This window comes from Hipposideros armiger, unplaced genomic scaffold (genome assembly GCF_001890085.2).
Source record: "Hipposideros armiger isolate ML-2016 unplaced genomic scaffold, ASM189008v1 scaffold_242, whole genome shotgun sequence".
In the NCBI taxonomy this organism is placed as follows: domain Eukaryota; kingdom Metazoa; phylum Chordata; class Mammalia; order Chiroptera; family Hipposideridae; genus Hipposideros; species Hipposideros armiger.
In genome coordinates this window covers 1,492,445-1,512,163 of record NW_017731592.1, presented here as the reverse complement: position 1 = coordinate 1,512,163, position 19,719 = coordinate 1,492,445, and the positions used below count along the sequence as shown (strand labels likewise).

At 40.0% G+C, this 19,719-nt stretch overlaps 1 protein-coding gene across 8 annotated transcripts in view; it reads right to left on the bottom strand.

The window, feature by feature from the left end:
• Positions 1 to 19,719, bottom strand: part of NSD1 (nuclear receptor binding SET domain protein 1) — a 163,336-nt gene that overhangs the window by 30,333 nt on the left and 113,284 nt on the right. For all 8 annotated transcript variants that reach the window (XM_019655575.1, XM_019655569.1, XM_019655573.1 and 5 more), the window contains 5 exons: positions 19,476 to 19,594; positions 18,393 to 18,536; positions 15,738 to 15,861; positions 8,251 to 8,451; positions 5,995 to 6,174 (listed from right to left, as the gene is read on the bottom strand). In XM_019655575.1, the coding sequence (XP_019511120.1) occupies positions 5,995 to 6,174; positions 8,251 to 8,451; positions 15,738 to 15,861; positions 18,393 to 18,536; positions 19,476 to 19,594 (768 nt within the window). The remainder of the gene's footprint in view (positions 1 to 5,994; positions 6,175 to 8,250; positions 8,452 to 15,737; positions 15,862 to 18,392; positions 18,537 to 19,475; positions 19,595 to 19,719) is intronic.

Sequence of the window (19,719 nt, the reverse complement as noted above, 5' to 3'; positions counted from 1 at the left end):
TTTGAGCTCTGAGCAACAGCGGTTCGAGTCCAGCCCGAGCTGAGCAGCCGCTGAGCTGCCAACAGGTAGCAGGATGGCTCAGCTAAAAAAACCCAGAAAAAACAAAAAACAGCTGGCTTGGAACCCCAGCTCTGAGCAGCAGGGCCCCGGTTCGGATCCTACGTTAGGGCTAGTGACACTGCGCCTTCTATAGCTAAGATGGTGAACAACAGCTCGACCTGGAGCTGGGCTGCTGTGAGTTGCTGGCAATGGTGTAGGCTGCAGCGGAGCTGCAGTAAAAAGCTACCATGAGTGACTGGCAGCCGGCGTGAGCGGCTGGCAGCCGGAGTGAGCTACTAAGAGCCGTCGTGAGCGGCTGTCCAGGGCCGGGGACCGATCTGCCTCACCTGGGAAGAGCACAATGATCACAATACTAACATGGGCCAGTGAAGTGCTGTCCTCCACAACTAGACTGAAGAACAAAAGGACAGCAACTTCTCTATTCCCCTTCCCTGATTTCCCCAATGTTGTTCCCTGATTTCCCCAATGTTGTTCCCCTCCCCCAATTCCTCAATAAAATCTTAAAAAAAAAAGAATATTGTGTTGGGCCAACTGAGTGGCTCAGTTGGTTAAGAGTGCAAGCTCTGAGCACCAGAGTCGCCGGTTCGATTCCCACATGGGCCAATGAGCTGTATCCAAGCTGAGCTGCTGCTGAAATGCCAATGGGTGGCAGGATGCCTCAGCTGGTGAGAACACGTGCTCCTAACAACAAGCTTGCCGGTTCGATTTCTGCATGGGATGGTTGGCTACACCCACCCACAACTAAGATTGAACACGGCACCTTGAGCTGAGCTGAGCTGAGCTGCCCTGAGCTGCCGATGGGCAGCCAGATGGTGACTGGACTTGGAACTAAGCTAGCTGCATCCTCCACAACTAAGACTGAAAGACAACAACCTGACTGTTCCCCTTACCCAATTCCCCAATAAAATCTTAAAAAAGAAAAAAAAAGAATATTGTGTAAGAATATTGTGACACTATTGTATAAGTACAATTTCTACCTGTATTGATTTTTTACTTTTCTCAATAATTTAGAGCAGGCTCTTAAAACAAGCTTTGAGGTATTTGTTGTGTTGGGGCCAGGGATGTGTGCTTGAGACCCAACTCCTGCTTCAACTGTAGAAGCTCTTTTATCTGTGTTGTATACTGGAGCTCAGATTCAGAGTGATATTTCATTTGGGAAAAAAGTCTGTTGCTACAAAACAAGTTTGCAGTACTTGTTTACTCAATACATATAGCCTACTCTCCATGCTCTGAAACTCATTTAGCTATTCTTGTGCATTCTGAGGATGAGTCAAGCATTGGGACATTAAGAGTGACCTAGAGTCACAAAAGTGTAACTGCCCCAATAACGTAATACCTTCTACAACATTCCTATCTATGCTTAGTTATCTGCTGAGTCACAATATAATAGTAGTTTACCAGCCACATGGCCTTAGTAGAAAAATCCTTTTACTAAGCTGGCATTCATGACATACTAGAAGTATTTCACATGCAATAAGGCATTTGACCAAAGAAGGATATAACACAAAAAGAAATCTGGACAGAATAGCCAGTGAAAAAAGGCCAAGGGTCAGAGCTGGGGGGAATCAGTAGCATGCACATCAGTTTTGCAAGGAAGGACATAATGGGATATGAGCTGAGGGGGAATACGAGGAAAGAAGTCAACAGGATTAGTCTAGGTCAGGGGTTGGCAAACTGCGGCTCGCGAGCCACATGCAGCTCTTTGAGTACGTTCCGTCTCAAAAGTTTGCCAACCCCTGGAAGGCCAATCCTGTCCCTCACAACAATTTAAAAATTATTCAAGAGCCATAAATATATTTTTACATAATCACCATTTGTGAATACTATCCTTTAAAAATTTTATAAATGAAACTATGATAGTTTTATTTTCATTTTCAGTTTTATTTCAGAGACACATGTACGTACCCAAAGAGCCGCATGTGGTTTGTGAGCCGCAGTTTGCTGACCCCTGGCGGCTCTTCTGTCTCAAAAGTTTGCCGACCCCTGGTCTAGATAGACAGGTTGGAAGTAGGCGGGACAGTGTGTGGTGACGGTAAAGAATATGTAGAGGAGAAAGACAGGAAGACAAAAGAGGGAAAACTACATAGAGCCATCAGAGGAAACCAAAAAGATGAAAAAAAAGTGACATTTGGTGGAAGAGGGTAAGAGAAAATAAATTGGAAACATATTTCTGTATTCTAGGGATTGATTCCTTTCAATTTAGGAATTTACCATATTATTATCCTAATACTCTGGATAACTACCTTCAGTTTTCTCCCATACATGGGCTCAAAAAAATATCCTAAGACTAGTCTCTCCCTGTGCTCTAACAGCAGGATAATCTTAAATAGTGGGATCAGAAGTTCCTTAGGCTTTTGGGCATCAGGACCACTTTATACTCAAGAAATAAGGGAGATTCCCAAAGAGCTTTTGTTTATATCAGCTAAAAATGTTGATATTTACCAAAAAGAAATTAAAACTAAGAAAAATTTAAAAATATTAATTCATTTAAAATAACAATAAATCTGTGTTAACAAATAACATTTCTGTGAAAAAACTATATTTTCCCAAATAAAAAATTTTTAGTGAGCTCAATGTTTTACACTTTTATAAATATTTTAATTGAATTTACTGCAATATGTTTGGATGATGTTCATGAAGAATACCTGATGTCACAGATAAATAGTTGGAAAAAGAAGTATTTTAATAACTTGCTTAATAACTGTACATATTCCTCCTTTGATACCATTCACTAAAACTCCACAGGGTAGACTTTATTTGCAATGTCAAATCTGAAACCATATCAATAAACTTTCAGTAGTATTACATTAAAATTCATTAATCTGTCTTGCAGTTTGAATGGTTCTTTTAATATGCATGTTTTTTAACATCATGCATTGGTCATATGAAAAATGTTGGTTTGCTGAATCTGGCAGATCTTCCCAATGTTGGTCTATTTCATTGTGTAATATTAAAATATCATTTTTGTTAATGTCACTATGATTTCATCAGTAATACCAGGAAGCTGTTAAGCTCAGGGTGGGAAATAATAGTTTTCCAAAATTCTAATTTTCACTTAAGAGCTCATATTTTATCACTGGCAACAATTTCTGTCAGTTGTTTTCCTTGAATCAACAAGGCTCATTTTCATCCATTTACAAAAAAATGTCTTACAAATACCCAAGTATGAATAGCCATAGTTTGTCAGTAATTCTTACAACTAAAAATGGTGTTCCATGAACAGGGCAGCTAGTTCAGATTGGCAACTTAATTAATTGCATGACTGTTTTTACTCAGACCATCACAAAACCACTTTACATGTACTTCCCATTTTATCACACAGAATGTTAAAACAATGATCTCTTGAGGACTGAGATTTAATTAAATCAGTAAATTTTACTTATTTTTTTTTTAGCTGAGCCATCCTGCCACCTGTTGGCAGCTCAGCAGCTGCTCAGCTCACGCCGGGAATTGAACCGGCAACTCTGTTGCTCAGAGCTCGCACTCTTGAGCGAGCTCTTAACCAACTGAGCCACTCGGCCGGCCCCTAATTTTACGTCAAGGATATCAAGGATATTCTTATGTAAAATTTCCATGTTTTTACTGCAAGTGTGTGGTAACAAAGAATACAATGAACGCTTTTATTTGCATGGTTTATAGCCACCACCTTGATTTGTGCTAAGGTGCCAGTTTTACCCACCACTGGTTTTGCACCATCAGTGCAAATGTAAACAAAGTAAAAAAGGCAAGTGATATCTTGGTATTACTATGAAAAGACCTTGAATGATCTCATGGAAGCCCCTGAAAGGGTCTCTGGGGGCTCCCTGTTCCCCAAGGATACATGAATCACTTTGAGAGCTGCTGCTGCAGCTACTAAGTTTTCTTGGGGACTCAGTTATCACTATGAGTATCCATTAATTGACCGGGTAGCTTTTCAGAGTCCAACCCAAAGTTAGGACTGCTATCACAAGGGTACTTCTACTCTGAAACCATCTCATTCATTTCATCCCATTCTGAAGTTAAAAACAGTCTGAAACTGTTTGATCTTCCCGTGTTCAAGGAAAATGAAAAACTTGGAGCCTGCACTTCAGCACATGTTTTCATTCTAAGAGTAGAATTACAGAATGTTACATTTAAGTGTTATTAAATACCAAAACGCTGTCTTTAACTTTCTTCTAAACTAAAGAAAGATGATATGACAACAGGCAGCAGTGTTCACCACAACAGAGTCTTATGAGAAGCAGATATTATAAGAACAAAAAGGAATGTATGATGCCATAAATTTTTATACAGGACAATAACAAAGTTAACATCTCTAAAACAAAAAACTACATAGTCCTCTTTGTGCATTAACTCATCCCTAAATACAATACATCCAAATTCCACTTTCCACCCATATTAGCACTTAATAGAAATTTGGTTATCTTAGCACCGTAATTGGAGAATACAAAATGTCCTGATGTGAAACCTAGTCAGTAGGTGTATCTTTTCCTTAAATTGTCAAGTGACATAAATCTTGAGGAAAAAAAAAGTAGATATAAAAAGAAAAAGTCAGGGAAACTGTACCAAAAAAATTACTAATTAATAAAACTTAGTCAATTTGAAAAGGAATGAAGAAAGTGGATAAGAGAACCAGTGTTACCCTAAATACCAGAAGATAGTGGAACAATGTCCACAATAGTCTTAGAGAAAGAACATGTAGGCTAAACATTTACAGTAACCCAACATATGCTTCTGTTACAGAGGCAAATGACCAACAGCCTCAAGCAGAGAATTACAGCACCCATGGTTGCTTCTTAGAAGTTCAGATAACCAAAAGAAAAATTAAAATGAGGAATTCAGAACTACAAGCACCACAGTAAATAGACAAGAAATGAGTACTAAGTCCTCCACTAAACTAGCAAAAATCAGGCTGTGAGAAATGGAAAGAAGTTGTGAAGAAAAATAATATTAACTCTGTTTGTTCTACAGGAGAAATATCTTTAAATTGAAAAACGATATAAAAATATAATTTTTTCCCCTTCCACTTTATAAGACCTTCTTTAGGAACTAATATCCCTCACAGTAAGGAAATTCATAAATTTCTTCACTTTCCATTTGTTTCTTCCATTTAAATCATGTAAAATTCATTTAAAAAAACCCCACAAGTATGCCATGATACCATCTTCTAGAATTGTTTCTATTCAGTTATCTACCCCTTCCATCTGTTTATATGCACAGATGTCTGGAGTAGTATCGCTTAATATTAAGTAATTTTTTTTTTATGATGGTGCAACTTTGGGTGATTTCGTTTTCTTTCCTTCCTTCCCTCCATGCCCCCCTTTCCTCCTTTCCTCCCTTCCTTCCTTCCTCTTTCATTTCCAGTTTATTTTTTCTTCTTTTTCCAGCGTTACTGAGATATAGTTTACATATAACACTATTATGGAAGTTTAAAATGTACAACATAATGACCTGATATGTATATACTGTGAAATGATTATACAGTAAGAATAGTTAACACATCCAACATATCAGTTACAATTTTTTTAAATGATCCACTCTTTTTAGCAACTTTCAAATATACAATACAGTATTGTTAACTATTGTCACCATGCTGTACATTACATCCCCAAAAACTTAATTCATCTTGTAACTGGAAGTTTGTACCATTTGACCACATCCCCATTTTTCAAGAGTGATTCTGTTTCCTTTCTCATGTATTTTTCTTTATTGCTTCAATTGTTTACCATTTTAATAAAAATCAAGTCATTATTCAAAAAAAATAATAAATAAATAAAACCTCTCCCCTAACAGGGAACAAAAGCAAGCTTGAAAGTTCTGCTATGTTATCACTAATTCAGGACATCGCGTCCCAATATTTCTTCCAGTGACAATTTGAAGAAAACTTTTTGTTGCAATTAAAATATTGATGAATCTCTCTTTAGACTCTTCATACATCAAGAAGGTCTGTCTTACCTTCTGAGCACACAAAACACCAGCTCACATTAACGTGCTCATGATTCCGGCAGCCCCGCCTGGGTGTAAAGTGGTTAGGGCAGATGATGCTATTAGATGCTAGGATCTTTGAGCCAGCAGCCAGGCAAAAGTCATTGGCATGGTATGCCACAGGGCAGCGGACACAGCGCATCAAACGACCTAAAACCATAAGAAGTAGGAAAACCAGGGAGGAGCAAAAGAAAAATAAAGAGATTAAATATTAAAAAAATGAGATATTCAAGTCTATTTGCTAGCACTGAGAAAAACGTCACAAATAGAAGGAAGCACTACTAGAGCAATGGGTCTTAAACATCCAATTCACTATGAAAAGCTCAGGTGGGAGGTATGTGTAAGTCACCACCCAGGAGTCAGAACCCAAAACTGCAAGTGAGCCTGCATCAAGGAAAACCCCACTCAAACCTCTGCCCTTACTCCTATGAAGCCTGGAATCCCCTGCCAACTAAATGGGGGGTGGGATGGGATGGAGTGTGGAAATATGCACAATCAGAATAAAATGCCAGGGCCGGCCGAATGGTGCGATGGTTAAGAGCTGGCTTGGGACACCAGAGGGCCCCGGTTCGGATCCCACATATGAGGGCCGGTGACACTGGCCTCTACAAAACAAACAAACAAACAAAAAAAACCAGAATAAAATGCCAACTGGGAAAAACACTAATGCTGCTTTTGTTGCCTGGTACACTTTGATTCTTAAACCTTTTCAGGTGAATGAATCCCTCTACTTCTCCCAGATGAAATACATCTTCTAACATACTTCACCAACTAAAAAGAATTATGAAACCACCTAAAGGCAATCTACAATAACAAGTGAAAGGAGAAGGTAGCTGATGGTTAAACTGCAATTTTGATCAAGCAAGTTAATTTACTGTATTTAAGATTGATGATAATCAAGCAAGTTAATTTACTGTATTTAAGATTGATGAGATTTAAGATTGATGGAAATCAACTTACAAAAAGTACTGCCAGTCTGATTAAAAGACTGATTAAAAGAAAGGTCAACACTGCTAAATTTTCCTGCTCAATCCCCTGTGGGTGAAGGGGGGGATCTTTGGGCACACAACGATTTAACAGTAGAAACAATATTTGGCTTTTAGGAAAATCAGTACGAAACCCACTATTGTTGAACAGAAAGAAATGATTGTTTTCTCAACAGGGAACAGATTAAAAAACTTGAGGTTACCTACACCCACAGTTTTGGAAACCTCAGTTCTCAACCTAACTATGAAGCAGAGAAAAGCCTTCAGGATAGGAGTTTCCATTAAAAAAAAGTAAATCAACACAAAACAAAAACCTCAGTTCTGACCTATGAGGTGTGATAAAAAAATACAGTGAATGTTTAAATTTTAAAAATTTATTACAGTATATGACACATTACCATTAATCCCCCTCAAAAATACTACCCCTTGCTTCAAACACACTTATCCCATCATTCTTGCCACTTTCTGAAGCAATTCTGGAAGTCCTCTCTCATGGAGTGTCTTTAGTTGTGCCGTCGTGGCTGCCTTAATGTCCTGAATCATTTTGACTTTGGGGAAGAGCCAGAAGTCACATGGTGCCAGATCCGGTGAATAGGGGGATGAGGACACACCGTAATGTTTTTATTTGACAGAAATTGCTGTATACCAGAAGCGATGTATGACACAGGGTATTGTCATGATGGGGATGATTTACAGCACATTTTAAAACACAGCTTCTGTCAACCATAGCTCACACCCAACTGACGGCACCGAACAAGTTGAAACCTGTCACACAGTTACTAAGGTTTGATGCACCACTTCCTGTATTGAAGATCCCTGCCTTTCCATTGGATGGCAATCGGCAGCAGCATTCACCGTATTTTTTTTAATCACACCTTGTACATGTATGTCTGAATGATATTGTATCTGAAAACCACAGGTATAAAGGGCTCACAGAGACGAATACACTTGGGTCTAATGGAGTAGGGGGAGGAAGACATATAGCATAATACTTTTTCAAACTAAACCTAACATAAAATCCAAATATTTAAAACTACCACATAACCTTATGGCTCTATAGAATATAATGTGGTGGCCGCTTAACTAGTCCATTCATTACTCTCTTCTCTCTCACATAAAATGCTGACCTCTGACAAAAGCTAGAGATCATGAAGAAATATGACAGATTGCACCTGGAAATACCCACTGCCAATTGAACCAAGATTTTATAATTAGATTGGTCCACATGAGAAACCCATACCTTTAGACGCAGAAACACTGGCTGGATTAGCAGCATGGCAGGTTATACAGATGTGGAGGGAGCACCGGAAGCCTTTGTTCTGCATGACAGTGGGTGGGTACTTCTGGACACATTCTTCATGGTAAAACTTTCCACACAAAGGCAGAAGGCACCTTTTAACATCTTCCCCACTCTGTTTACATACAAAACAGGTATGGATTCCTGGGAAAGAGAAGGCAACAAATTAACAACAATTCAAGAATTCATCCAATGCGAAAGTGCTAGATGAAAAGTTAGTGAGTAGACAATTATGCACCAATTCCAACATGGGTTTGTGTTGGGGGGCGGGGAAAGGGGGGCAGGGCGGTATTCCGACACTACCCAGCAATTCTTCAACACCAGCTGTCTGTCCTACAATTCAACTCAATTCTGACACTATCTACCTGGAGATAACATCAGATCCCACAGGTTAAGGGCTCAGTCCTATAAGACTGCCTCCCCTTTCAGACACCAACTGCAATCCAGGTTGTCATCTGTACTTCTCAACAACTGGCTATAAATCAGAGGTTCCCATGATCACCTTCTTGGATTCGATTAATTTGTTAGAGCAGCTCACAGAACTCAGAGAAACATGTGATTTACTAGATGACCAATTTACTATAAAAGGCTAGAACTCAGGAACAGCTAAAATGGAAGAGATGCATAGGGCAGGGTATGAGGAAAGGGCTCAGAGCTTCCATGTCCTCTCCAAGAACACACCTCTCCCATAATCTCCATGTGTTCACCAACTCAGAAGCTGTATGAACCCCAGGCTTTTGAGTTTTAATGGATGCTTCATTACATAGGCATGATTGGGGACTGATTCAGCCACCAGCCCCTCTCCCCTCCCAGGTCAGGAGGGTGGAACTGAAAGTTTCAACCTTTGTCATATGATTGGTTCTATAGGCAATCAGTCCCCATCCTTAGATGGGTCCAAAAGTCACCTCATTAACATACCAGAAAACACAAAGGACATCTTTATAGCTCTCATTACTTAGGAAATTACAAGGGTTTCAGGAGCTCTGTGCCAGAAACTTGAGGAAAACTAAATATGTATTTATTATAAATCACAATATCACAGTACACTGATCAGACTGACGACATGAACTCACTGAATAACTTTAATATCACTATTAGGCAGGAAACTACAACATGCTTGCTGACATGATGTAGTAGGAAGTACACGTCACCTTGCAAGAAGAAAGCTGACATAAAACTAACCCAGCCTCTAGATCTAATTACAAGTTTCCAGGAAATATGGAGGATAGAGAGGCAAGTTAGAGGGACACCTGAAGGGCAATCAACCAAATTTAGAATGGGGAAAATTCAGCAGGACAAATGACCATTGTCTCAAGACATAAAAGACATTAAAATATAGGGCAAAGGGGATAGTACTGTTGTCGATTAAGAGAAATTTAAGAGACATAATAAAAAAAAATTCAATACAGGGATCTTATTTGGATCTTGATTCAAAACACTGTAGAAAGACATCTTTAAGACAATCTGAAAATCTTAAAATGGGGCTGGGTAGTAGATTACTGTACAATTTTGCTACACAATGGATATATTTTTTTAAAGTTGTTAGAAAGCTTTTAGAACGACGTTTTGAAATATATAGGTAAAATGACCCAGAAATAATGTTGATGACTACTGAAGCTAAGTGATGAAAACATGGGGATTCTTTACACTGTTCTCTCTACTTTGGTATATGTCAAAGGATTTCTGTGATAAAAAATTTAAGGGAGAAAAAAACCCACATTCTATCTCTCTCTGAGAAGCAAATACAATGTAAAGGGAAGAACCCAGGCTTGAGACCTGAACACGAGTCCTCCTCTGGCACTTGCTGGAAACAGCTCTTTAAAATAACCCACCTCGGGCTGGCTGAGTGGCTCAGTTGGTTAAGCGCGTGAGCTCTGAGCAACAGAGTTGCCGGTTCGATTCCTACATGGGCCAGTGAGCTGCGCCCAAGCTGAGCTGCCAACAGGTAGCAGGATGGCTCAGTTGGTGAGAGTACGTGCTCCTAAAAACAAGGTTGCAGGTTCGACTCCCACATAGGATAGTGGGCTACACCCATCCGCAACTAAGAATGAACACAGCACCTTGAGCTGAGCGGCGGCAAGCTGCCCATGGGATGGCGACTGAACTTGGAGGTGAGCTATCTGCGCCCTCTACAACTAAGACTAAAGGACTACTTGGCTGTTCCCCTTCCCCAACTCCCCAACACTGTTCCCCTTCCCCAATTCCCCAATAAAATCTTGAAAAAATAAAAATTAAAAAATTAAAAAATAAAATAACCCACCTCATCTACAAATAGTGAGATAACCCATCTAATAACGATTTTAGAAAAAAATTTAAACATGTTTGGAAAGAAGCAAACTCTTGCCTGAATGCTGAATAACTGGCAGCCAATACTATTGTAATAAATGAAGGTGTGGCCACCCTACCTTAGGAAAACAGGGTGAGCCACAGGCAATACCAACATGGGCCAGTGAAGCGATGTCCTCCACAACTAGATTGAAGAGCAAAAGGACAGCAACTTGTCTGTTCTCCTTCCCCAATTCTCCAATGCTGTTCTCCTCCCCAAATTCCCCAAAAAAATCTTAAAAAAAAAAAAATTTAAATAATTCTGCTCTTGAAAACACTATTAAGAAAATAAAACAACAAGCCACAGACTGGGAGAATAATTTGAAAAGCATATATCTATCTAATAAGGAACTTTTACCCAGAATATACATAAAGAACTCTTAAAACTCAACAAGAAAATAAACCTAATTAAAAAAAAAAAAGATTTGAAAAGACACTTCAAAGAGATAGCAAATAAGCACAAAAGATGTGTAATATCATTTGTCATCAAGGAAATGCACATTAAAGCCACAATGAGATACCACTACACATCTATCAGAATGGCTAAAATTAAAAAGGCTGACAGTACCCAATGTCGATGAAGGCGTGGAAGAAGAAAACTCTCATATATTGCTAATGGAAATGTAAAATGGTACACACACTTTGGAAAATAATTTGGATGTTTCTTTAAAAGTTAAACATATATTGACCATGTGATGCAGCCATTCTACAATTGGGTTCTTACATTCTACAATTGGGTTCTTACATAAGAGAAAAGACAATGTGTCCATACAAAGAATTGGGAGTTCACAGTAGCTTTATTTATAACAGCCTGATCTGAGACAACCCAGATGTACATCAATTGATGAACAGATAAACAAACTGTGGTACATCCATAAAATGGAATACTACTCATCAATAAAAAGGAATGAATTATTATCACTATTTTTAATCTATGGGTTGGGTGAGGGGAACAGTGTTGGGGAATTGGGGAAAGGGACCAGCCAAGTTGTTGTTCTTCAATCTTAGCTGTAGAGGGCGCCAGTCACCATCTGGCTGCCCATCGGCAGCTTGTGGCCTCTAAACTCAAGATGCTGTGTTCAATCTTAGTTGTGGGTGGGCGTAGCCACCATCCCATGCGGGAGTCCTACTGGCAGCCTTGTTGTTAAGAGCGCACACACGATCCACTGAGCCATCTAGATGGCAGCTCAGCTCAAGGTACCCAGTTCAGTCTTAGCAGCGGGCAGGCGTAGCCCACCATCAAACAGGCAGTCTTGTTGTTAGGAGCACATGCTCTCACCAGCTGAGCCATCCTGCCACCTGTTGGCAGCTCAGGGGCAGCTCAGCTTGGGTGCAGCGTCACTGGCCCATGTGGAAATCGAACCCGTGGCCCTGTTGCTCAGCGCTCGCGCTCTTAAACTAACTTTTAACCAACTGAGCCACTGGGCCCGCCCCAGGAATAAACTCTTCATACCTGCAACAATGTTGTTGAATCTCAAAATAACTATGCTGAGTGATGGTTTTACAGGTGCTACTACACAGACACATCAAAATTGCAAAAACTTTAAACTGTGCAGTTTATAATCATACCTCAATAAAAGCTCTTAAGAAAAAGAAAAAGAACGCAGCCAAGTGGCGCATTGGTTAAGAGTTGGCTTGGGATGCCAGCTCTGAGCAGCAGGGACGCAGTTCGGATCCCACATTAGGGCCAGTGACGCTGTGCCCTCAACAGCTGAGATGGTGAACAACAGCTCAACCTGGAGCTGGGCTGCTATGAGTCGCTGGCGATGGCAGGTGGGTTGCCATGGGCTACCATGTGTGGCCAGCAGCCAGCGTGAGTGGCCAGCAGCCGCAGTGAGCAGCCGTCCAGAAGCCGGCGACTGATCTGCCTCGCCCGGGGAAGAGCGCAATGATGGTGCCAACTTGGGCCAGTGAAGCGACATCCTCCACAACTAGACTGAAGAACAAAATGACAGCAGCTAACCTTGTTCCCATCCCCCAATTCCCCAATAAAATCTTTATATATAAAAAAAAGAGAATGAACTACTGATATATACATCAACATAGATGAGTCTCAAAAAAAAACATGTTAAGCCAGACACAAAAAAACTACATACACTTTAATTCCACTTATATGAAATGCTAAAAAAATAATAAATTTAATGTGAAAGCAGATCACTGCCTGAAATTAGGGGTGGGGTGGGGTGAGTGAGATAGTAAGGATCGACTGGTAATTCTCTGGAGTGATGAAAATATTCTAATCATCCACGTGGTTGTGGTTACATGGGTATGTAAATTGTATCAAAACCTAACAAAACAGGGGCCGGCCGAGTGGGCATTGGTTAAGAGCTGGCTTGGGACGCCAGAGGGCCCCGGTTCGGATCCCACATATGAGGGCCAGTGACACTGCCATCTACAGCTGAGATGCTGAACAACAGCTCAACCTGGAGCTGGGCTGCTATGAGTCGCTGGCGATGGCAGGTGGGTTGCCATGGGCTACCATGTGTGGCCAGCAGCCAGCGTGAGCGGCCAGCAGCCGCAGTGAGCGGCCGTCCAGAAGCCGGCGACTGATCTGCCTCGCCCGGGAAGAGCGCAATGATGGTGCCAACTTGGGCCAGTGAAGCGACATCCTCCACAACTAGACTGAAGAACAAAATGACAGCAGCTTGTCTGTTCCCCATCCCCCAATTCCCCAATTAAAAAAAAAAAATCTTAAAAAAACAAAACAAAAAAAACCTAACAAAACATACATTAAAATAAGTACATTTTATGTTAGGTAACTTATACTTCAATAAAGTCTATATTTTAAAAAACAGTTTAGTGAGTCTGGGCAAGATGGCAGAGTAGATAAACACTGTGCTTACCTCCTCACATGACCACATTAAAATTACAACTAAATTACAGAACAATCAACCTGGAGAACCATTTGAAGACTAGCTGAACAGAAGTCCATGGCTAAGGATATAAAGCAGCAGCCACATTAAGACTGTCAAAAGTCACTTAACACTTCTCCCTATATCCAGGATTAAAAAAAAGATTACTAGGCTGGATAGCACTATTTCCCATAATGTCCAAAAGCCCACTGTACAGAATGCAAAACAATCCCACAACTATCTTGTCTTCCAGCTTTTGTTCCCATATTGCTAAAGGTGGCAGCAAAAAGATGAAATAACTCAAAGTGAGAAGACCATTTACTGTATTTATAAACACAAGTTAATTCTGTCTCATTTCCCATAGAAGCTGCTCTAAACCTACACTCTTGCTTTTAAGTTAGAAACACCTTTCCCCATCATTCTCGCCAAGCCAAGAAAAAGCTTCTTCAGTTTCCTTCTGCCTCACAAGTCCATGGTGCACTCCCAGTTTACCTTTTCATCTCCTCAAGATTATCCTCTCCTGTCTGTGACTTTACTCCACCAATTATTCCCTCTCCTGTTAAAGAAAGTTATTTCTCTACACAGTTCCTAGCCTTAATCCTACTCAAGATGTTCTTTCTTTTGACTCTATAATATCCTCCCTTTAGCTACTGCCCTCTTTTCCGTTGACATCAGCTTCTATAAGAAACAGTGTATGCAGTTACCCATTCACCCTCAGCCTGGTTTAGTGTGGCACCCTCTGACAAACGCACACACACACACACACACACACACACACACACACACATTTTCTAATTGCCAAATACAACAGCCTCTATTCCCTCCAGAACCATCTTGGTCTGTCTCTACCATATCTGTCCCTGCTCATGACAACCCACTCCCATGGCTTTACAGAGATTCTTTGACTAGCTCCTCATCTCCAGTAGCCCCTTTTAAGTGGGTATTCCCAGGTACCGGCATTGGCCCTTTTCTCACTCTACAGATGTTTTCTCTTTGGGCAACATCATCCACAACTATGGTTTTAATGACTTGTGAGCATAGGATCTATACCTTCAGCCTTCATTTCTTCACTACTTAAATGCTGTAACATCCACACATAAAGCTGAAAAAAGTACAATCTCTAGCAGTTTGTGAAGTGCTTTACAAGCTCATCTCATCTGACCATTCCTAGTTTCTGACCCAATCTGTGTACTATAACTCTCTCAAAATATCACTTTCATTTTTTGGTAAACAGTTTTTTTGTTTGTTTGTTTTTTAGATTTTTATTGGGGAATTGGGGAATGGGAAAAGCACTGGGGAATTGGGGGAAGGGGAACAGACAAGTTGCTGTCGTTTTGTTCTTCAGTCTAGTTGTGGAGGACGTTGCTTCACTGGCCCAAGTTGGCACCATCACTGCACTCTTCCCAGGCGAGACAGATCAGTCACCGGCTTCTGGACGGCTGCTCACTGCGGCTGCTGGCCACTGGCTACACACGGTAGCCCATGACAACCCACTGTAGCCTACGCCGTCACCGTCGCCGGCGACTCACGGCAGCCCAGCTCCAGGATGAGCTGTTGTTCAGCATCTTAGCTGTGCAGGGCAGTGTCACTGGCCCTCATATTTGGGATCCGAACTGGGGCCCTCTGGCATCCCAAGCCAGCTCTTAACCAACACGACACTCGGCCTGCCCTGGTAAACAGTTTTACTGACGTCTGATATACACACAAAAAGGTATACATCCTTAGTGTATGATTCACGAATAATCATGAAGTGAACACACTTATATAATCACGACTCACGTCAAGAAATATAAACCATCACCCATAACCCAGAAGCCTTCCCTGTCACTAACTAATGCCTCTTCTCTAAAACATCTTAAACTGCAAATACACTGATCTATGCTTCCTATTCCCCAAGTCTATATTTTCATTACAGAACGTTCTGTCCTTCCCATCTCCACACCAATTTTTATTTCTCTCTTAAAGCCAAACTCAGCTATCTTCCTCTGTGGCATTGGCTCATCTTTCTTCACATAGCACTTTAGATGTGTCTCCACTACAACACTTTTTGTTCTACATTATGCTACACTGGACATTGATTATTCATGTGGTGTGTTTTTCTGAGGGCAAAGACCACACAGCACCTATCACTTCTGTAGCAACCAGCCCAGTATTGCAACAAAACAGTGCCTCCTATAAATGTTTCTTTTTTCCCCAGAAGAACTTAAAACTCAATCCTTCTTTGGAAGAAGATTCTTCTATATCTCACTTTACCTGTGCGACATTCATTGCAGATAAATTTTCCTCTGGGCATCTCAGTTAATCCAAGGCACTCCAGGTGGAAAGCCCCACAGCACTGAGCCTCACATAACAGCAGCTCACCCAGTTTCTCACAGTTCTGTTAAGAAAAAAAAAAAATAGATGTGTCTACAGAAAAAGGGTGGTAAAAATCCCAAGTAGTAGGCCCTCATGAAGGCACAGATTAACGAGCAACTTTGCTAGATACAAGAAATCCCACCATTCTGCCAATATTTAATGATTACCTCCCTCAATGCCAGACACAAGGTCACTAGCTCTCATGGTTCTTATATTCTAAGGATAGAAAACACAAGTAAAAACTTAAACAGGGAAGATACCAGATATTGATAAGCATTATGTAGAGAATTCAAATATTGGTTGTTGGAAAAGTCATGATGCATTTTTGCAATGAAAAACATAGAAAAAATACGTCATGAATTTTCCGACAACCCAATAGATACTTCAGATTGGGTTATTAGGAGTAGCCTCTCAGACTGGCTCTGAATGACAAGTCAGCCATGTGATGTGAAGGAAGGACCAGGAAGGCAGCAAGTACAGAAAGTCCATAGACAGAAAAAACCATGGCATGTCTGAGAATCACTAGGAAAACCAGTGTCACTGGACTAAATTGAACAAAAGTTAGAAGTGGTAGAAGATGCGGTACGAAAAAGGCAAAAGGCCTGATTATGGGTATTCATTTAAAGACAGATCCCACTGAATGCTACATGGAAAATGAGTTTAAGAATAGAAAGGTGAGAACAGAAGCAGAGAAGCCTACTGCAGTAGTTCAAGCAAGAGATACTGGCTAGCTGGCCTTGGGTCATAACTGTTCTAAAAGGGCTGTAATCAAGGTTTGAACAATGAAATATGAGATATGAAACATCTCAGATTGTCTTTCTGAGATGGTCTCATCAACTACAGGATGTCACTTAAAGGGCCTTAGGAATAAGGGTCTACATCTGTAAGACTTCATGAAGATTCTGCAAATCCCCAACATTTTGTTAGTTTTCACCCCTCTAATATCCTGACTTGTTTCCCCATAGTGATTAGTAGAAAAATACTAAAAATGAAAGAAAAAAAAAAAGTCTTTTTCTGTAAGACAAAAAAGAGGAAAGTGGCTAGGCAGATCTAGTATCTTCAGGAATCCAAAGAAACAGAACAAGTCTTGGCCACTTAATATCAAAGCTTATATAAATGAGTAGAACTTTGGGCAAAAAAAGCCAGAAGCAGCCAGAGATTAAAATGGAGACCCCAAGATCTTAATCAACCTGTAGCCTGAGCTCGTCTCACATGTTTGGCTCTCCCATTATTCACTATTCACACATAAAAACTGACAAATGCCATAAATGTTATATATTTTGTTTTGTATATTCAGAGTGCCAGTGGCATTAGCTTTAATGTACAATAAAATCCATCTTCATCACTGAAACAGAAAACCTTCAATTACATTATATATTGAAAAATATATTTTTCAAATTAAACAAATGTATAGACTAACCCTTTAATTGAGATGACCATCTTTCAAACTGGGACACTTGAGAATGAAAAGAGGCACTACTCATAAATTATACAAGGACAACAAATTTCAATAAAGGCTGATCTATACAAGCCGGGACCACTAACTCAGTCACCACACTTTTAAATTACTTTTTGCTGATAATCTTTGGGGGGCATAACAGTCCTTTGATACACACACACAATGTGTACATAACAGTAAAAATGAATAGACAAAGACATTGAATTAAAATTATATTGGACATAATAACGTATTCTGGGCCTGGGTTAAATTTAATTTTAGTTATTTCAATTAGGGGGGAAAAAACCAACTAATATCTTCAACATTTTAGATGTTAGATTAAAAAAATTTACAAAGGTAAATTGAGACCATATAAAGAGAGCATAACCAAATCATCCATTTAATTGACTCTACTCCCAAGTCAAATAATGGCTCTTTAATAAAGTGTAATCACTTTTCACAGAGAGGCAATACAACACAGTGGTTTGGTTAAGACTCTAAACCCAGATGTCTGGGTTTAAATCCTGGCTTCGCTATTTAACATCTTTGTGCCTGTTTCTTCATCTATAAAATAAAGATAATAATGGTAATCTACCTCATGAAATTGTTATGATGAATATGACATAATATTTATAAAGTGATTGGAACAGTGCTTGACACACAGTAAACACTGTATAAGCCTTTGTTAAATAAGTAGAAAAATACAGTAGAAAAAAAGTAGGTTCTCTAAAGTTATTACCTTTAAGCAAATCAATCAATCAATCAATCAATCTCAAAGCAAAAAATTCCTGTGAAACCCAAAGATTCTCCCCCATCAGAGGTACAGGAAAATGATCTTTGACAGAACAAGCACAGATTCACCTTTCCCATCTCAGACCTACTTCAGGCCATCTGACACGTACTCATGGGCAATGAAGGGCAAGTGGTTCACCAGCACTAAATATTTCTCTTCCTCTTTTTGTGGAGAGGTTGAAGAGTTAAAATCTTAAAGGGAAATGACTCAACTGGAATCATCCAAAAAATTATTATAACCCTGACTGGGCCATCAAGAAATAGAGAGGGCTTCTTTTAAAAAATAAGCAAGCAATCAAAATGCAAATGGCAACATTTTCTACCTGACAAACATTCTCCTTGAGTGCAGCTCCTCCACCTCGTTCACCCTGCAGTTTTTTAGATGCAGGCATCCCGTGGTCGTTTTCTACACCATCTTCAACAGTCTCCTTGGGGCTTGAAGCTGTCCTGTGTGTCATCAGTTCTCCCTTGCAGAGAAAAAATAATGTCCCACATCTGCATTATTGATGTCTCCTCCATCTGACCCCCTCCCTCTGGGCTGCTATTTGTCTAGCCATTAAGCACTTACAGATGTTCAGCCAATCACGCGGGCGGACTGCATGCAATGTTAGTTCTAACCCTGCTGTGATTGGGCGGGTAGTGGGCGCCTCATGCCCTGCCACTAACTGCTCTGAGGCTGTTCCACTGGAACTTTTTGAGCTGTTCCATTTTAAGGTTTCACTAAGGGAGAGAAAACATTCTTAAGTTTATTTGATTACTTATTTGTCCTTTCAAGATCAGTGTTTCCTAAATAATGCCCCCCTTGGGCATTCTATTCAAATTGTCCTGGAAAGAAACACTCTTTATTATAATGTGTGATGCTGGCCTGACTTGTTCTAATTCTCTTTTAACCTGGGTTGGAAAAGCCAGAGATAGCATCAATGACTACACTGGTGCTCTGCAAGGAAATGGTTTTAAACCTATCCTTGTCTCCTAAAAGCTGATGTTTACAAACATTATTCTAAAATTAAGCAAGAAATAAGCAAATGAGCGTTTCCCCTAAGTGCAGCAGTCTCAACTTTTTCAAAGGACAATATCCAAGTTCATTTGGATCATATGGTTACTTGATATTGTACTCTCCGGTTTTTAGAAAAGTTTACTTTCATGATGAAACAGTTATATATTTCATCTGATACTTAGAACACAGGATGTGATCTTTTAAAAAGGTCATATCCACAGAACGCTTATGTGCCTTGACTGATTTTTACTAGGATCAGGCTCTCCTTTTTCTCCAGGATTCCTTATAGCCATTAGCCATTTCAGTAGAATACTATTCTTAAATAAACTCAAGGGAAAGAGGGATGTGGCCTCTACTGTGAAAAGCAGCTTCACTTTGGGAGGTCAAAAGATGGGGAACTGACTAATACCTCTGAGCCTAGAGTTTCTTTTGATGAATCTTCATTTCTCACTTTTTTATAATGCATCTTGGCTGTAGCATGCCTCTGTCGTTTTCGCTTCCTTGGTTTCTCAAATATCTTGGTAGTGCCTATGACAGGAAAACAGATGTTACCTACTGTCTAATCATGCACATGTCTAAAAACTCTGATTCTCAACTAAAGGAACCTCATAGAATGTTAAGAGTAAAAACTGGTTGGTTTTTAAGACTCGTTT